Source organism: Diceros bicornis, chromosome 3, assembly GCF_020826845.1.
Source record: "Diceros bicornis minor isolate mBicDic1 chromosome 3, mDicBic1.mat.cur, whole genome shotgun sequence".
NCBI classification, from domain to species: domain Eukaryota; kingdom Metazoa; phylum Chordata; class Mammalia; order Perissodactyla; family Rhinocerotidae; genus Diceros; species Diceros bicornis.
Genome location: NC_080742.1, coordinates 21,586,013 through 21,603,730, shown reverse-complemented (window position 1 = coordinate 21,603,730; position 17,718 = coordinate 21,586,013). Strand labels below are relative to the sequence as shown.

Here is a 17,718-nt window from a genome sequence, read left to right as displayed (position 1 = left end):
TACAAAAGTGTCGTTGGAATACAGGAAGTTCCACCATTTGCCTCTGAACTGGTGCCGCTAAGATTCTCCCTAACTAGCCATTCAAACTCTTGTGCTTTTAATTGCACGTGTCTAAAAATGATGCCAATGGCAATGATGATGATGATGAGATTCTGAATTATGTGTCCTGTGCGCAACTAGGTTGGAAAACTGTAGGATCATTGTGTGTACTATGTGGGCCACGGAGAACAAACATTTAACTTGTCGTGCAAGTCAAAGTCTACGCTTTTATGAGCAGCTAGTGAAAACCCATCACTATGCTGATTCCTCAAGTACTTGCAAGTCAAGTAGAAACCGTTTTTGCAGAGCCAAAGTCCAAAGTGGAAACAAACCTTGCCTCCATTAACAAGCGTGAGGCTTTACCATTTCAATCTCTCTCTCTCTCTAGCTTAAAATTATTACTTCCAGTAAGACAGAAAGTGTATTTTATTTCACTCTATTGATCAAAATTACAATTTAAATGGAGAAAACCCACTCTTGTGGCTTTGCTGGAAATGCTTCTTGAAACCACATGGTGTTAAAAGAGATTTGAAGGAAGTGACTAGTTACTGAACTGCTTCCAGGCTGGTCCAAAATGTTTCCAATTATGTATCATCGGAGTACACTCAAGTGAAAAATTCATGCTGAATTAAGAAACATGGCCTGAATTTTTAAAACAAACCATTAAAAATGCCCTCTTTATAGAATCTGATTATTAAACTACTGTATTTATACTCTGAAGTGGAAAATTTTTATCAAGGCAATCATTGCAGTTGCTGCTGGTTCTGAAAGAAAATACGTGAAATGAGTGAGCACTTAATAACAAGCATGAATCAACACAATTAAGGCATTCCAAGGAGTAACTTAGGGGCTATTGAGCATTTATTTTTAGAGTCAGTGATTTAGGAGTTGAGACATGTTATAGCAAATATTTCTGGTTTTCTCAATTTATTGTCTCTAATTCATACAAAAATAATACAAATTCATACAGATTACAGTAGAACAGAGAGCTTTTTTTTCTTGATTAACAATATGGAATTTGAATAAGTTTCTACGTTATAGCACTAAAATTCTATAGTCAGTGAGCCAGTTGGAAACGTCATCAATCATATTATCATAGTGTCGATAATGGGAAAGCTATTTTTTGTGGTTGTGATCCTTAATTTGGGGGGAATATTTGGCACAACAAAGAGGCTTTTTGTTTTGCTATGAACAATACATTGTTTACCTTCAAAATTTAATTTAAAATGTGAAAAAATAAATTTCAGAAAACAGGGAAAATAATTGCAATATTTATGATGTTATACAATTTTACTCCCTAAATATACTTAACTTTTCCAGGATTACACTACTTTCTGTTTATTCCTACTGCTGCATGTTGGAAATAATTTAGTCTCTCTTTGCAATTTTTAATACAGATGGAATGAAGAATATATGGTTACTAAATATTTCTAAATGCACAGTTGATTAATTGAACATATCCAGTTTTTCTAATTCTTTTCATAATTGATTATAAATTTGCTTTTTAGGTGTAAGGCAAACAATTATTTCATCCACTTGTATTTCAGTGTGCCAGCAAAGTGAATGGAGGGAGGTACGGAACCACCAAAGACTATCCCGATGATGCCATCCGATTTGCGAGAAGCCATCCACTTATGTACCAGCCCATAAAACCTGCCCATAAAAAACCAATACTGGTGAAGACAGATGGAAAATATAACCTAAAACAGATAGCAGTTGATCGAGTAGAAGCTGAGGATGGCCAATATGATGTCTTGTTTATTGGGACAGGTAAAAATTAGAAAGTACTCAGAGACATTTAAATTGAAGCTTAAAATCCATACCATTATTAATATTTAAAAAAAATACCTATCAACAAATCCGTTGATCCATTAGCCCATTTACATACCACTTATCCGCTGCAATGGAAGAGAGGATTTGGGGCAGCTAACAGCACATAATTCCTGCTACATGGTCAATACTTAATACATTCGAACAAATGAATAAGTGAAGGAATGAATAATTGATGTTATTAAACAATGTTGATTCAAATAGAACTTCTCACAGAGGAAGTAGGGTGCCATAACGAGGATGGTTCTCCTGTCAGTCCCTCGGGTCCATTGCCGCCTTTGGCTGTTCAGTAAGGTCTCGAGATTTTTCAAACAACTTGGTACAATAACTTCTCCTAAATCTATAATCGCAGCAACGCTTACCGGGCCCCATCAGAATCAACCATTGGTACCAAACAGGCCAAATGTTACCCATAATGGAGGTAAACTTTTAGACCAAAGCTATAATATCCTGTATTAATAAAACAAAATGTAATAAATATGCTAAAAGTGAAATTTTCAAATAAATCTATAATTTCCATTAAGGCCATACATTAAATCTAGCTTGTGGAAGAGAACTGGAATCTTTTAGCAGCCAGGGTAGGATGAAGCAAATTCTGTCAAGTACTTGAAAACTCTATAGTCATTTAAAAAGTCCTTAAAATGATAATTTCTTTCTTTTTTCATATGTATCATAGTAATTGCTCCCGCAGTTGCTGTTTCGAAGAGTTAGCGTTCGGCCACAGAGGACTAAATCATAGACGTGTAATTCTAGAGAGACATTGCATAAGAACAGATCAGGAATCAGGATATAAGACTAATATTGGTGCTTGGGCTTCTCCAGTCACACTTTTTGAAAAAGCCAAGATTTAAGTAAGAACACATTCATCTGATTTGCAGAAATTTATCTCTGGTGCAGGCTATATTGTATCCATTTATTTTAGGAGGTTAATAATATGCCCTGCACTGTGGGCTCAAGATTAACAAAGCATCAGATTTCTTTAACAAACTTAAAGTTACCTGGCCATGAATTCACTCAGAGTGATGTCCAACAGAGCTATAAAAATAAAAATAAAAAAAAGAGTTTCATAAGCTAGAGTAATATTTGAGAAAATTAATCGTGGAAAAAAGTACGTTCTTTTTAAATGCCCTGGAAAGTAGAAGTCATATATATCAGTCCAAGAATGTTTTAGAAATACTGTCTTGTTAGACTGACCAAAGCTATTTCAGAGAATTCCAGAAATATCAGATATACACTTATGCTATCATATAAACCATGTTTAACTCAAAGATATCATAATATTGAACCACAGCTGTTCAGCACAAAAGAATATATTTGATGAATGTGTGATGGATACACCATTAGAAAAGCCCATAAATGGTAGTTATTTTTCCACAAATTTATCAGACATATGCTTTAACTAGAACTATATATAGTTCTTATTACAAAATCACTAGTTGCAATTTAATAGTTTGAGTTTCACCTTTGCTTTTTGCTTGATATAATAATTGTGGGATATTTATTATGTGTGCTTGATTTTAAAAATTATGATAATTTGTGTTCCTTTTAGTGTATGGTACAGGTAATTGTTATTAGTTTTATTTTAATCGAATTTTATTAACTCAACCACAAGATTGCATAATTTTTAAACAAATTGCTTAAATACCATAGAAACTCTTGGATCAGTACCGCCAAAGTGCTCACATTGTTCTGAGTTGTTTCTAGCACTACACCAAATTATTCTTACTGGAAAATTAGTGTCTTTTAAAATTTTTCACTAGGAAGAACAAGCTCAGAATATCAGGAATAATAAAAGTAGGTAGGAATGAAATATGAATATAAATTTATAAAATCAGTGGTAATTATGGAAGCTGTATGATTAGTACAGGAGGAGTCAGGCTATTCTCTCAATAGTGTATAGTTGAAATTTTTCTTATTAAAAGTGTGTGTGTGTGTGTATATATATATATACATGTATACACACATACATACACACATATATATGAATGTTTCCATAATGTGTTGCTTGGAAGGTTCCCTAAGATTAAAGATATAGTTTCTTATCAGGAAAGTAGCTTTAGGTAAGATTTTCTTTCATCATTCATCACAGAAGAAGCTAAAATAATTTGGCATCTATCTTATATTTCATTAATTCCAAAAGACATTTTGATTTCTGAACCTTGTATTGGATTTTTGAATTGAAATTTTGGAAAAATAACTATATGTTATTTGGTTTTATTTTTTGGCCAGGCATATAAAGTTAATATTTTGCTAATTGAAAATGGGAATATGTAAGTAGTCATATTGTTTTATCTAGCAATGATTAAATGTTTCATGGATCTAGATTTCAAATCTTATTTGAATCCATAGTCTCTACATGTCTTTTAATTGTTTGAAAACCAGATTGTGACAAAGATTCTAGTTTATCTCTTCTTTTGCTTTCTTACAGATAATGGAATTGTGCTGAAAGTAATCACAATTTATAACCAAGAAACAGAATCAATGGAAGAAGTAATTCTAGAAGAACTTCAGATATTCAAGGTATTTTTAGTAAAAAATATAGCCAACATTTATGTATTACAGACAATTTCAAGTGAGTTGTAAATAGGAAAGACATTGTGTCAATTTTTTCCTAACAAGCATGTTGTGAATTCAGGATGAATTGAAGTGAGGAATGATTTAAAATCCTGATGCATCTATCAGATTGTCACAGACTATGCAAATGAAGAGGCCAATATTTACCTAACATGAAAAGAATTTCCATATGTGAACTGTGACTTAAAGAAAGAACGCTTATATCACATATGAATTCCAGAGTCATTATTGCAAAGTCTCATCTTGTGCAAATGTACTATCAATACAGACAATTAAAAAACAACAGTAGATTTCATACTGTGGACAATGCAGTGTGATAAGAATACTGCTTTTTATTGTAGCGTGTTAGTTACACAGAGAATTTACTAAAAAAAGAGAAAGATACAAAATGCTAATGGAAAGATTAGACGTGTAAAAAACAATTGTATATATGCATACACACACACACAGAGTCAAGTCTCAATATTGAGGCAGTTCTGGTCTTTAAAGTCGCTGTGAACACAGAATTAGTGAATATTGACCATTGCTCCTGGGGGAAATACAGGATCAGATTCCTGCGAGTCTCTAGTCACAACATTTTTGTCAACTGGTTAATTCATAACCTTGTTTTATGTGTGTTTCTGTTTAAAGGCACCTTACTTAGTATATATTGTTGATTAGTTAACATTGAACTCACTGCCAGCACCACTATAACTCCTGCCTGAACAAAGCTTAACACATGTATTTTCTCTACAAGGCACCTTTTGGAGCTTAGGGATGCAAGACAGCTCATCAGCTCTATGCTTAGGGGCCATTTTAAACATCAAAATTACCAACAAAAGGCACAAAAATGTGAAAACGTGGCACTAAGTAGGCCATGTAGACGCCGTTTACAATGTGCGAGCTGAAACAAGAAGGCTGAGGATTGCCCGACCCACCTCAGCTGGGAACGTGCGTGTTGGGCAACTCCAATTTTTTGCCACTCTGTGCATGCACATGTTCGTGAATAACTGCAAAACACCACAAGTATTGATGCTGGGGTTACAAATAAATTTTAGCAAGTAAGCAAATATGCAAAAATACAATCTGCAAATAATGAAGATGACTGTGCATATATATGTAATGAATATATATGAAAATATTTTTATTGATGAAAAACAGTTCATTTCACCTCGGCTGTCCTGGAGACTAGGTTCCCTGTAACCACACCCAAAGCTAACCACGTTTCTATCTCAGAGCAGCTATGCTTTCATATATTATGCGTATTGGATGTCACTGTAAGATTTCATTTCACGTTAGGGACCATAGCTCTCATATTAATAGCATCCACCATGGTGTCTTGTTCATATAAACTCTTAAGAAACATTGTTGGCTGAATGAATAAATGAATGCATGCATGCATACATAAAGGGTTCTGTAATTTAAAACATTAAACAAATTGACACAAAAGATCAAATATTCTTTCATAAAATAATTCTTCAATGGGTAATCGTCCAAGAGTAGAACCCACCTACCCATTGCTTCTCCACTTGCAGATTTGATCTGAGCTTGTTGTGCTCCCTAGAGACACTCTAATCACCATCCCTGGAATAACACATAGGCTCTCAAAACTACACTATACATCATTCTTCCTCTGGTGCAATTCTAAGACAATAAAGTTTTTCATCTTGTTGAAAGCGTCCTGGGTTCGTTGTGATTGACCATGATAACTCCAACGAAAAGTATTTTGTTTAGGCTTGGGTTAAAACAACTAAAGATCACATAGTTTATTAGCAATACCACCTATTCAAAGACACAACTGTTTCACTTCTAATGGTTCAACTACTTTATAAGAAAGAAAACTCTGACTTTATTTTATTTAAAGATATTTGAGTTTCCAAAGCATGAGTAATATTCAAATGCAAATACAAAAATTACATTCCAGAGATAAACGATAAGCTGCTTAGATTATCCACCACTTTTCTCACCTACATATCTGTCCCACTCCATTAGAAAAGATTTTTAAAAAGAAAGCTATATTTTAATTTGATTGTATTTTCCTGTTGATTTACTAAAATGAAAGCTATAGACTGCTTGGCATAGAACCATTGACACACCTAATATGATTTCAAGTGATTTACAACGATATTTAGGTATGTTCCTATATTTTCTTTCTTAAAAAGGAAATTTTTTTTTAAATTTTTCAGGATCCAGGTCCTATTATTTCTATGGAGATTTCTTCAAAGAGAGTAAGTTGTGTGAGTGTGTGTGCATGTGTGTCTGTGTTCTATATGTGAGTTAAAGTCAAAGGATAAAGAGCATAGGTACATGTGCTTATATATGAACAAGTTACAGTTTTATTCTGACAAAAATATATAGTGATTTATTTATAATATAATAATATAATAGATTTCTTCATTTTCTATTTTTAGAAAGCTAGACAAGTTTATGTACTTCTACATTCATGATAGGACTTTATTCTATAATTTTTTGGCTAATATTTTTGATGATGGTAATATAAAAAAGTGTGCAGTAAAACACAAACCTCCCTTCCATTTTACTGGAACCAGTTTCTGGCGTATATTTATTCAGAAATAGTTGTTGCATATATTACCTCAAATTTATTTGTAAGTAACCTTTTATGTTTAGGCAAATGGGAACATGCAGTATTGTTCTGCTACTTTTGTCCCTTTTACTTGACAACGTATCTTGCAGTTTATTCCTTGTCATTCTATATGTACCTACATCACTCTTCTAAATGTTATATGTCAACGTACACTGTTGGTGGGAATGTCATTTGATGCAGCCACTATGGAAAATGGTGTGGAGGTTCCTCAGAAAATTAAAAATAGAACTGTCATGTGCTGATCCAGCAATTTCACTTCTGGGTATTTACTTGAAGGAAATGAAAACACTAACTCAAAAAGATATCTGCACCCCCATGTTCAGTGCAGCATTATTTACAATAGCCAAGACGTGGAAACAACCTAAGTGTCCGTAGACAAATGAATGGATAAAGAAAATGCAGTGTATATATATATATATATATATATATACACCACATTATATATATATATGTATATACAGTGTAATATTAGTCAACCATTAAAAAGAAGGAAATCTTGCCATTTGCAACAATATAGATGGACCTTGAGGGCACTATGCTAAGTGAAATTAGTCAGAGAAAGACAAATTCCATACGGATTCACTTATACGTGGAATTGGAAAAAAAAAAAAACAAGTTCATGGATACAGAGAACAGATTGGTGGTTGCCAGAGGCAGGGGATGGAGAGTGGGTGTAATGGGTGAAGGTGATCAAAAGGTACAAACTTCCAGTTATAAAATAAATAAGTCCTGAGGATGTAATATATGGCATTGTGATTATAGTTAATAATATTGTATTGTATATTTGGAAGTTGCTACAAGAGTAGATCTTAAAAGTTTTCATAACAAGAAAAAAAAATTGTACATGTGTGTGGTGGGGGATGTTAACTAGACTTATTGTGGTGATCATTTCACAACATATACAAATATCACATCATTATGTTGTACACCTGAAACTAATATAATGTTACATGTCAATTATCTCAATTAAAAAAATGCAAAAAAAGTCCATTTATTTATCTAATTCCTTATTGGACATTCCTATAGCTCTTTTAAAAAGCCCTGCAATGTTAGATGATGAGAGTCTTTCAACATAGATCATGAGTAAAAGAATAGTCAACTTCTTGAGATTTTGTCAAGCTCCCTCTAGCAATTTTGTTTGTCATGCATCCAAGTCTATAAAAGTATTTCAAATCTTGGAAAAATGAAAGGATTGATATTCTATTATCTATCCTGGGCGATTTCAGTAATCTAAGTGAATATTCGTAGAAGTGATTGTCTATAAATGTGAAAATCTAGGTGTAAGAGCTCAGTGAGAGTTCTGTCCTTTTCTGCTAGTGGCCTCTCTCTTCTTTGATGTCTACAGCAACAGCTGTACGTTGGATCTGCTTCCGCCGTGGCCCAAGTCAGATTCCATCAGTGTGACATGTACGGAAGTGCCTGTGCTGACTGCTGCCTGGCTCGAGACCCTTACTGTGCCTGGGATGGCATATCCTGTTCCCGGTATTACCCAACGGGCACACATGCAAAACGGTGAGACAGAGTCCTCCATGGAATATTTCCCTTGATTAAGAAAACCCTAACACTTTTTTAAATCTTCTTTCTGCACCCATTCCATGAAAATAACCATGTTATTTTTGTTTAAATAAATCACTCTAGTCATATTTTGTTCATAACCTAAGCTTTGAAAACTTGAATTATTCCTGAAAATAACTCCCATCAATTATCATGTAGAGACTGGAGCTGAGCATGCTGCTGGGTTTTTATTTTTCCACCCAGGTTTGAATCAACTCTTCCCCCTCCTGAAAATTTTGCTGCAAGACATGAAACCAGTTTAGATAAACTTAAAGTGTGGACATGGCAAGCCACCACACATGAGGGATTCAAAGACTTAAAAGGAAAATAAATAAATATATTCTAAAATACATCCTGCGTTTGCCCCATGTCCTCTCAAGCAGCTGGTCTTCATTTATTTCATTTTGAAAGTGAATATTTTAACTCCTAGGCAAATGCATGACCTGTATAATTAATGAAACGTGTGATTTAATTCAACACAAATGAAAGGTACTTAAGGACCTCCAAACTCTAATGTCTCCAATTCAGCGAGGTCATCGCCACTTGTTAGAGAAGGTAAATCCCAGGATTCTTTGAGCAGGAGATCTTAGGTGCAGAAAGCATTTTGAAGAAGAAGGAAATTTCTTCACTCAAGCCCTATGAAATTGTGCATTCTTTGGGGGAAAACATAAGGGAAAAATATTTTTATTTATTGTAGAATAAGCAATTATTTTTTTCTTTCAATAAAGTGACCAGAGACAATATAAAACATAGAACTATATGCAATTTCCTTACTGAAAAGCAATTTTTATTAATTTCAATTATTCTTACTCTTTCGCTTTTGGTTACTTTCCTTTAAACCTTTTCCAAAATCTAATTTAACCCAATTTAATATTGTTGTTATTTTTATAGGTTCACATATATATAGTAGAATCTCATTTAAAAAAAAAATCTTAGTCACTATTTCAAAACTTTTATTAATTTGACCTTTGCTAAATTAACATTTCAATGAGTATTTAAAGAAAGAATGTAATAAGCAGATAGTGAAAAGATGCTTTGAGAGGACATTTATGAACTAAATAATTTACCAACTGTATTCAAGAACTGAGCAATTTGATTTTGTACAAATGCTTATTGATGCTTGAAAACAATTCGTGAAGAATATAGTGATGTTATTATTTGAAAACATTGTTTAATGATTTATTCACCCATTAAGGCAATTACTGTGCTGTGTGCAAGGGGTATGAAGAAACAGTCGCAGCCCATTGTCCATAGGGAATCAGAACCTAAGGTGGCGAATGGAATTGTAAATATGGATGGCAGAAGCTCACTACTGAGCGCTTACTATGTATGAGGTACTGGACTAAGTGCAATACACATGGTACATTATTTAATTCTTAAAATAACCCAACCTTTGGGCTCCTGCTTGAAGGTAGAGATATAAGGAGATTCCAGTTAAAGGGAATTAATTGTTTGTACAAAGTCATAGAACGTTCAGGGAAAACCACGTCATTCCATAGGTTAGGAGTGAAGTAGCAGGATCTGAGGGTGGAAAGGTAATTTTACCAAAAATAATAAAATTAATTATTTTATTGTTATTAGCAACAATAAAAATGTTTACAAGTGTTGCATCAACTACTTACCAATAAAAGGTTTTGTATTAGGCATGTAATAGTGATGATGAATTTTGACTGAGCAGTTTCCATAGTTAAATATTTCTTGGTATATGGTTCATCTTGTAAGAGTGTTCAACCACAAACCTTGTAATATATTTAAAAGAGGTGACCAAAAGAGTTATTTAGAAAAAGTTAAATGAACGGGAAAATCGTAGACAGGAAGGAGTGAGATCCTGGAGTCAGGAGCTGTGCTCATAAATGGATTAGTTCAGTTCAGTGACATGTAATGGAGATCTGTCAGCGGTGTCAGATTCTTTTGAACCATCGCTCACCCTGGAGGAGAACTTTTTGGATAAGTTCCAGCACGTGAAGGGAAAATAGTTTGCTTTTATAGCAGACAGTTTTTGCTCTAGACCTGACTAGCAGCAGAAATTGAAAACTGGTCATTAAAATAAATACTTTTCTGTTCAGAGTGAAAATGAGTCAACGGAGGAAAAACATTAATTCACAATCCCAACCACTTGTTTAAAATAGTCTTCCAAAATACACTATAATTTATAGACGGGGGTCTTTTTCTTCCTCTTGCTCTTATATTTTTGTCTATGTCCAGTATTCTCTTAAAAAGTTTCTAAGAGGCAAGAGATATAAGAAAAATATACGACTTTGAGAATAAAAGGCAACTTTGCTTATTAACCTTTCTCAAACTCCTGAACGTTTACATTCATTTTTAAATGCTGAAATAAAGGACAGCTATATTAGCATAGTATAAAATGAACTGAAATCTTGCTGGAGGATATGGCATCTTTCTTTTTAAATGCATGTTTCCAACGATTTTAAACAAAATTTTTGCATGCTTCTTATTCACGTGGCTTATCTAGAATTACCTAATTGCAGTTCCCTTCATTCTCATATCACTTGTATGATAAACTTGATATAACATTTCTGCAAAGTAGAAACTACTTCCCATTTCATTGATTTCCCCCTGCGTTATTGTTCATTATTGCTCAGCAGACTTTGGATTTCCAATACCAACGCAGTACTCCATGAAGTGAGGAATTAACACCAGCAGGTTACTTCTCCTCTAGAGCTGCTATTAGTTGTATAATAGCTGTACATGCTAAATAATAGAGAAACATAAAACTTTTTCCTTTTGCTCTTTACTTTTTTGTCAAGTTCTCTTTTCAATTTAGCTCAATAGAATGATCCATCTGTCAGTTTCAGTCTTAGCTTTGTAAAATCCCAGGTCTTTAAGTAAGATTTTCTAGTCAACAATCTCTATTTAAAAAAAAAAATACATGCTTTTGCACATAGGTCATAATCCTAAAAATTGTTTGAAAATGTTCATCTGCCCTAGCTTTTAATGTAAGTAAATACTTAAACGATTGTTGTTTCAATATTGAGTTGTTAATATCTGAACTCATATGTAAGAAAGCACTCCATCTCTTGAAATAACATTCGGTTATCATTATTTGGAGGCAGTGAGGAGAACTTAGAAAAACAACAACAACAAATTGAGACTGGAATAGATTTTAGGTGTCAGTTAGACCAACTTCATCTTACAAAGGAGGACACAGAGAACCAGGGAAGAGAAGGGATCTGTATAAGATGATACATCATGTGAGTGGTGGCATTGGGATTTGAATCCAATTTTTCCAAATTTTATCGTTGCATATGGTTAAAGCATCTCCTTGTCACTTTGGAAGCCTCACCATTTCCCTCTAGGGTAAAACTTCTGCTTTGCCTTCTGTTTTTCCCTCAGTCTTGAAGAAATGCCATGATTTAGAGAAGCAAGTGGTATTTTCTGCCTTTATATAATTTTTTATCTTTATTTTTATCTCTAATCTGAATTAATATACCAAAGATCTTGATTTTAGAATTTCAGTACTAATAAAGATAATTTCTATTGTTTAATTCCTCAGAAAGATGCTTACAAATTAAAACATGATATATATTCTGGAATTCTTTTTCCATGAATAAAGAGTGTTATTTTTCAATTATGTATCTAAACAATTTATAAAATATGAAAATATACTAGAAATGATCTTAATTCTAATAGATTGAGGGAAAAAATCTAACATTTATTGAGTTCCACTATATGCAAGACATCCTGTTAAATATGTATAATGTACCATCACATTCACTAGAGGCAAATAATTTCTAAATATTATATCTGAATAAGAGTAAGTTGAGTATATTATTAGTTTATCTCTTTTTATTAGCAACTGTGTTTGTCTAATTGATCATGTTGGCTATAGAACAAAATATTTGAATTCAAATACCTTTTTTACATGCAATTTATTATATATATGAGTTTTATGTATTTTTTAACTCAAATAAATAGTCTGCCTCAAATCCCTGTCCTCCCTTATCTGTACACATACCTTACCACCCAAGACACTCATTTCAAATGAGAAGACTTCTGGTTGAACTAAACTTTTAATGAAATGTAAAGAGAACTTTCTTAAATTATTGTTTCGGGATCCAAAATTCAAACTTACGTGAACACAGTTTTATATAGATCTTATCCATTGAATGTTATTCAATGGAAATATGAAAAACTATGAAACATGGATTTTATCCTTGTTTCACATGACTGATCAATTTTTTCAGTAGCAGAATACCACTTGAATCTTAAATGCAGTTGGCTTTATTGTAAAGTCTGGAAAATTGAAATCTGAGCATCTCCTAAATGCGTTTGCTTTCTTTCAGGCGGTTCCGCAGACAAGATGTTCGGCATGGAAACGCGGCTCAGCAGTGCTTGGGACAGCAGTTTGCTGGTAATCCATAGAAAATCAATTGCTGTGGGTTACTCAGAGTGTGCCTTGAAGATAAAATGCAAACTTGTTAAAAAGGGTCCTGTTTTCTTTGTGATTGATATATACTAGAACAAGTTACTGAAAGTATTCTTTTTGTTTCCATTTCCAGTAGTTAAAATTTTGTGGATTTGACATATAATTTTTACATAATTAGGAAAATGTTTTATATACCACCACAAAGTTTTACGATTAAACGTCAAAACAGGAATCCTGGAACAAGCATGTTGCGTACTTTAGGTGGCTGATGCCACAGTGAATTGCAGAACTTATCTCTCCATCTCAACCCTGGGAATATCCTCACTGTTGTACGTTTATGGTAATTTTATCAAGAGCGATCTAACTGTATCAAGTCACCTACTGAGCTTTGCGATAGAATAAAGGGAAAAACTTTTGACTCTTTCCCTGGAGTAGAGTAAGCCTGGAGCTGGGGTTGGTGGTGCACCCTTCTGAGGAAGGGTGGTAGGTCGTCTGATGGGTAAAGGATGAGATGAAATTTCAGCTTTAGGCAAATGCAAGAAAGTCAAACAAGACAGACAAACACTGTCCTGACTCTTCACACCATGATGGTGGTTGGTGAATAGGCTGTGGGTAGTGTCACCAGTTTTACTAGGAAGTAACAGGGGGAAGGGGCACCGTAATTGGGAGACCAGCAGCGCTTACACTCAGATCCAAAGACTGCGGTCCAGCATTGGTTTGCTAGACCCCAGGCTTACTCAGGATTTGGTGCAGGACATAAACCTCTGAGAATATTGGCTAGAGAAGGCAGGATCTTAACCTTAGGGAAACTTAGGGGTCAGTTTTGAAGGTAAGAAGGACTCAGGCATAGGGAAAAAAATCCCGAGATCTTGTTATTGAATTTGATCTTGGTTAAAACAACAAAGAATAAATCCACCTGTTTTTATTCCCCATTGCAGTTAGGTATACTTGCTTGTATGCAAATTTAAGTTCAAATCCAGTGAGAGCCTTTCTGGGCCTAGATACAGATCATAATCAAGAAGCTCTGGTTCACAAAGTCTTTAGTTCAGTTTCACACTCTTTTCTTACTGAAGGAACCCAATATCTGGATAAATGCAATCTTTTGTCAAGATGTAGTGCCATATCATCTCGATTTCTGCTCTCTGCTTTTATTTGTAACCATGAACTTGGTCCTATGCCTTGCTTGACTGTTTGGTGCTCACCTTCTCTTGCCTGCTTTATCGATGGATGTTGCCAATAATTTCCCATGAATTTAACACTGATACACCTTCTTACTGTCCTGTCTCATCCTTTGAAACCACACTCCCAGTTACTTCCTTCTGTGCCACCCCATAGCCTGTTGTTCCTTTTTAATGCCTAGATTTTGGTAGGTCAGTCTCTCTAAATAACGCCTTTAAATGACCTTGCATAGAAATTAGCAATAAATTATAAAAGCTACAGGGATCTGAATAAAGAATCTTTTTAAAAAATGTTGTTTACCAGTAAAATCAAAGTCTCTAGGCTGATGTTACATTTGTGTTGTAGGGGATGCTTTGGATAAGACTGAAGAGCGATTGGCCTATGGCATAGAGAACAACAGTACTTTGCTGGAATGCACGCCACGATCTTTACAAGCAAAAGTTATCTGGTTTGTGCAGAAAGGACGTGACGCGAGAAAAGAGGAGGTAATTCATAGCTGCACGTTCATGTCTTGGTGTCCTGCATATAATTTGTGATTAGTAAATAGATGATTTATTTATGTGCTTAAAAATGAGACAGTCTGTTGTGCTATACATGTCATTTAAAAAGTGGGTTTATTTATTATGTGTAATTTATGTGCATATAAAGATTTTAAAATACTTATACATATATATTTTTATATACATCTATATTTATATACATATATAAATAGATGATATATATGTGTTTGTATATATATATTATAATTTGGACCCTAGAAATTGGATTTTTGTTCAGGGGGCACTTATAGCTTCACGATTTTAGCATCATGTTATCAAAATGCTAGTCTTAAATTGTATCACCCAAGGCAATGTTCTAGAAAAATAGCAAACTTAAAATCATTAACACATGTATCTTAGACATGTGGATAATAGAATTAAAACAACAGCAGCAGCAGCATTAAACCAGTCATTGATAAAGCTATTAAATCATATATAAGACATCGACATAGGGCTCCACGGTTGTCCACTGGGAACAAAAGAAAGGCATCAGCTCTTTTGTCCTTTGAAGCAGGTTTAGTGGTGGAGATGATATTTCTATAATCATCTAATAATGAGAGAGGAGTGAGTTGGGCTGCTTTTATAGATGGAAGAATAGACGGCATTTAAAGCACATGTACAGAATAGTGTGGAGGCAGTTACTGGGTAGAAGAGCACGAGTCTAGGGAGCTGGTTGTATACAGGAAGAGGTCAAGGGCACGGAGCAGTTAAGGAAGGCAGATAAAGCATGGTTTATGTTGATGTGGGCCTTGAACTCAATTTTCACAAAAGTGGAATTATAAAAATAGAAAGTAGAATAAAATTTGGTTATATTAAAAGGAGATATATCTTAGTGAATATTGGAGAAATGGTCCAGAGTAAAGAGAAGGTTATGAATTGAATAAGGGAAAGAAATTCTAGAGACTTACCTCCTTAGGGCACAGGAGAGAACTAATAGGTGCATAGCGGATAGAGGGTGTCAATGTAGTCTCTGCCTCATTTTGGTGCTGGAGATGAAAGATTTGTCATTGCAAGCCAAATGTAAAGCATGTTGACTTTTTATGCCTTTTTTTCTAGCCTGTGGTGAAATTAAAAGTCCAACATGGGGCCGGCCTCATGGCACAGCGGTTAAGTGTGTGCATTCTGCTGTGGCGGCCCAGCGTTCACAGGTTCGGATCCCGGGAGCGCATGAATGCACCACTTGTCAAGCCATGCTGTGGCGGCATCCCATAAAGTGGAAGAGGATGGGCACAGATGATAGCCCAGGGCCGGTCTTCCTCAGCAAAAAAGAGGAGGATTGGCATTGGATGTTAGCTTAGGGCTGATCTTCCTCAGAAAAAACAAAACAAAACAAAACAAGTCCAACATGTTTTTGGTCTAAAATCATACAGGACATTCTGTGAGATTATTAAATTTGTAAATTCCAGGTTCCTGGGATAGCTGTTAGAGAGGAAGGCACCTCAACTTTACAAAGGCTATTAGAGATAATATAGAAAGATGATCAGGAAAGGAAAATTCTCCTAAATTTTCATGACGTCATAAGAGTAAACACGTGTCCAAAAATGTTATAACGTATTGCACTCAAATAAATTGTTGATTTAGTACTAAAGTATTTTCCGTTCCACAAGTCAGAGGTGAAATGCTTTTTTAAATTCCGTCATAACTCACTTGGCAGGAGAAGACCTGGAAATATTCTATAGTTCCTCCAGTTGAATGGCTTCAGAAGACAGAGAAGTAATTCTTTCATCAGTGATTTTCCTCACTCAGTATGGTCTGTTTCTCATCTGGAATTCACCATAATCTGTCTCATTTGGAAATCTTTACCAAATCATTTGACATGCTACATCCATCAATGTTCAATTATAAGCTTCTTTCTCATATTGTTCGTATAATCTATTTCTCCTTTCCCCCAATTTTTAGTACCTATTTTCAAATACATTCAAATTTCCCTGACTGATGTATTTACTGATATTTGAAGTTTTGAATTTAGCCTCTGTATTAAAAGTTATGTCATAATCAGATAACACTTGGTTTCTGTAGACACAGCAATATATGTACTGATTTATTCACAATCTAAAACAAAACAGCTCATGCAGGGATGGTAGGCCCTTATAAACGGCTTTAGTGTTTGTTCTGAATTAAATAGAAAGCCACTGGGTAGTGTTCAGCAGAGCCTGACAAAATCAAAATTTGGTTTTAAAAATATCTCTTTGGTTATTGTATTAAGAATATCGTATGTGGGGGTGAGGATAAAGGTGGAAGCAAGTAGTCATTGAGGTGATAGGGACATAAATCTTTATGTTCAGTGACACAACATTAACTCTTAATGTGCCCTATACCTTCAAGGTCAAATGATGTGCAAGTAACTGCCCCATACTCATAATAGCAATATGATTCACATATATTCTTCAGTATTATTGAGAATTGTGAAGGCTCTGTGACTTCTCAGACAGAAAACTTTTCAACCATCTACTCTCCTCTTTGTTGAGGTGTCTGCAATTAGTGTTTTGAACTCGATGAATATTCACTTGTCACCTACTTTTTTGTGTGTGTGTGTGAGGAAGATCAGCCCTGAGCTAACATCCATGCTAATCCTCCTCTTTTTGCTGAGGAAGACCAGCTCTGAGCTAACATCCATTGCCAATCCTCCTCCTTTTTTTTTTCCCCAAAGCCCCAGTAGATAGTTGCATGTCATAGCTGCACATCCCTCTAGTTGCTGTATGTGGGACGCGGCCTCAGCATGGCCGGAGAAGCGGTGCGTCCGTGCGTGCCCGGCATCCGAACCCGGGCCACCAGTAGCAGAGCGTGCGCACTTAACTGCTAAGTCACGGGGCCGGCCCCACTTGTCACCTATTTTAATAGGTAATGAATAAATCATAGCCTTAGCCCTTTTGAAGCTATAGGCTTTTAGTGAATACAAGAATGTAAACAGAAAATTATGATGTATTGTGTTCCGTACAGGTTCTGTTAAAGCCAGAAGAAAAGAAAACTGTCTCAACCAAGAGATCGGGTATGATAGAAAATCAGGGGGCATGATGGACAATCAGGGAAGG

The 17,718-nt window shown here is 34.8% G+C and overlaps 1 protein-coding gene across 1 annotated transcript in view; it reads left to right on the top strand.

Annotated features, from left to right (window-relative positions):
- The window catches only part of SEMA3E (semaphorin 3E), a 250,643-nt gene that overhangs the window by 214,585 nt on the left and 18,340 nt on the right, over positions 1–17,718 (top strand). The window contains exons 11-16 of the mRNA XM_058524644.1: positions 1,587–1,809; positions 4,298–4,389; positions 6,609–6,650; positions 8,373–8,539; positions 12,886–12,953; positions 14,493–14,632. Coding sequence (XP_058380627.1) covers positions 1,587–1,809; positions 4,298–4,389; positions 6,609–6,650; positions 8,373–8,539; positions 12,886–12,953; positions 14,493–14,632 — 732 coding nt within the window. The remainder of the gene's footprint in view (positions 1–1,586; positions 1,810–4,297; positions 4,390–6,608; positions 6,651–8,372; positions 8,540–12,885; positions 12,954–14,492; positions 14,633–17,718) is intronic.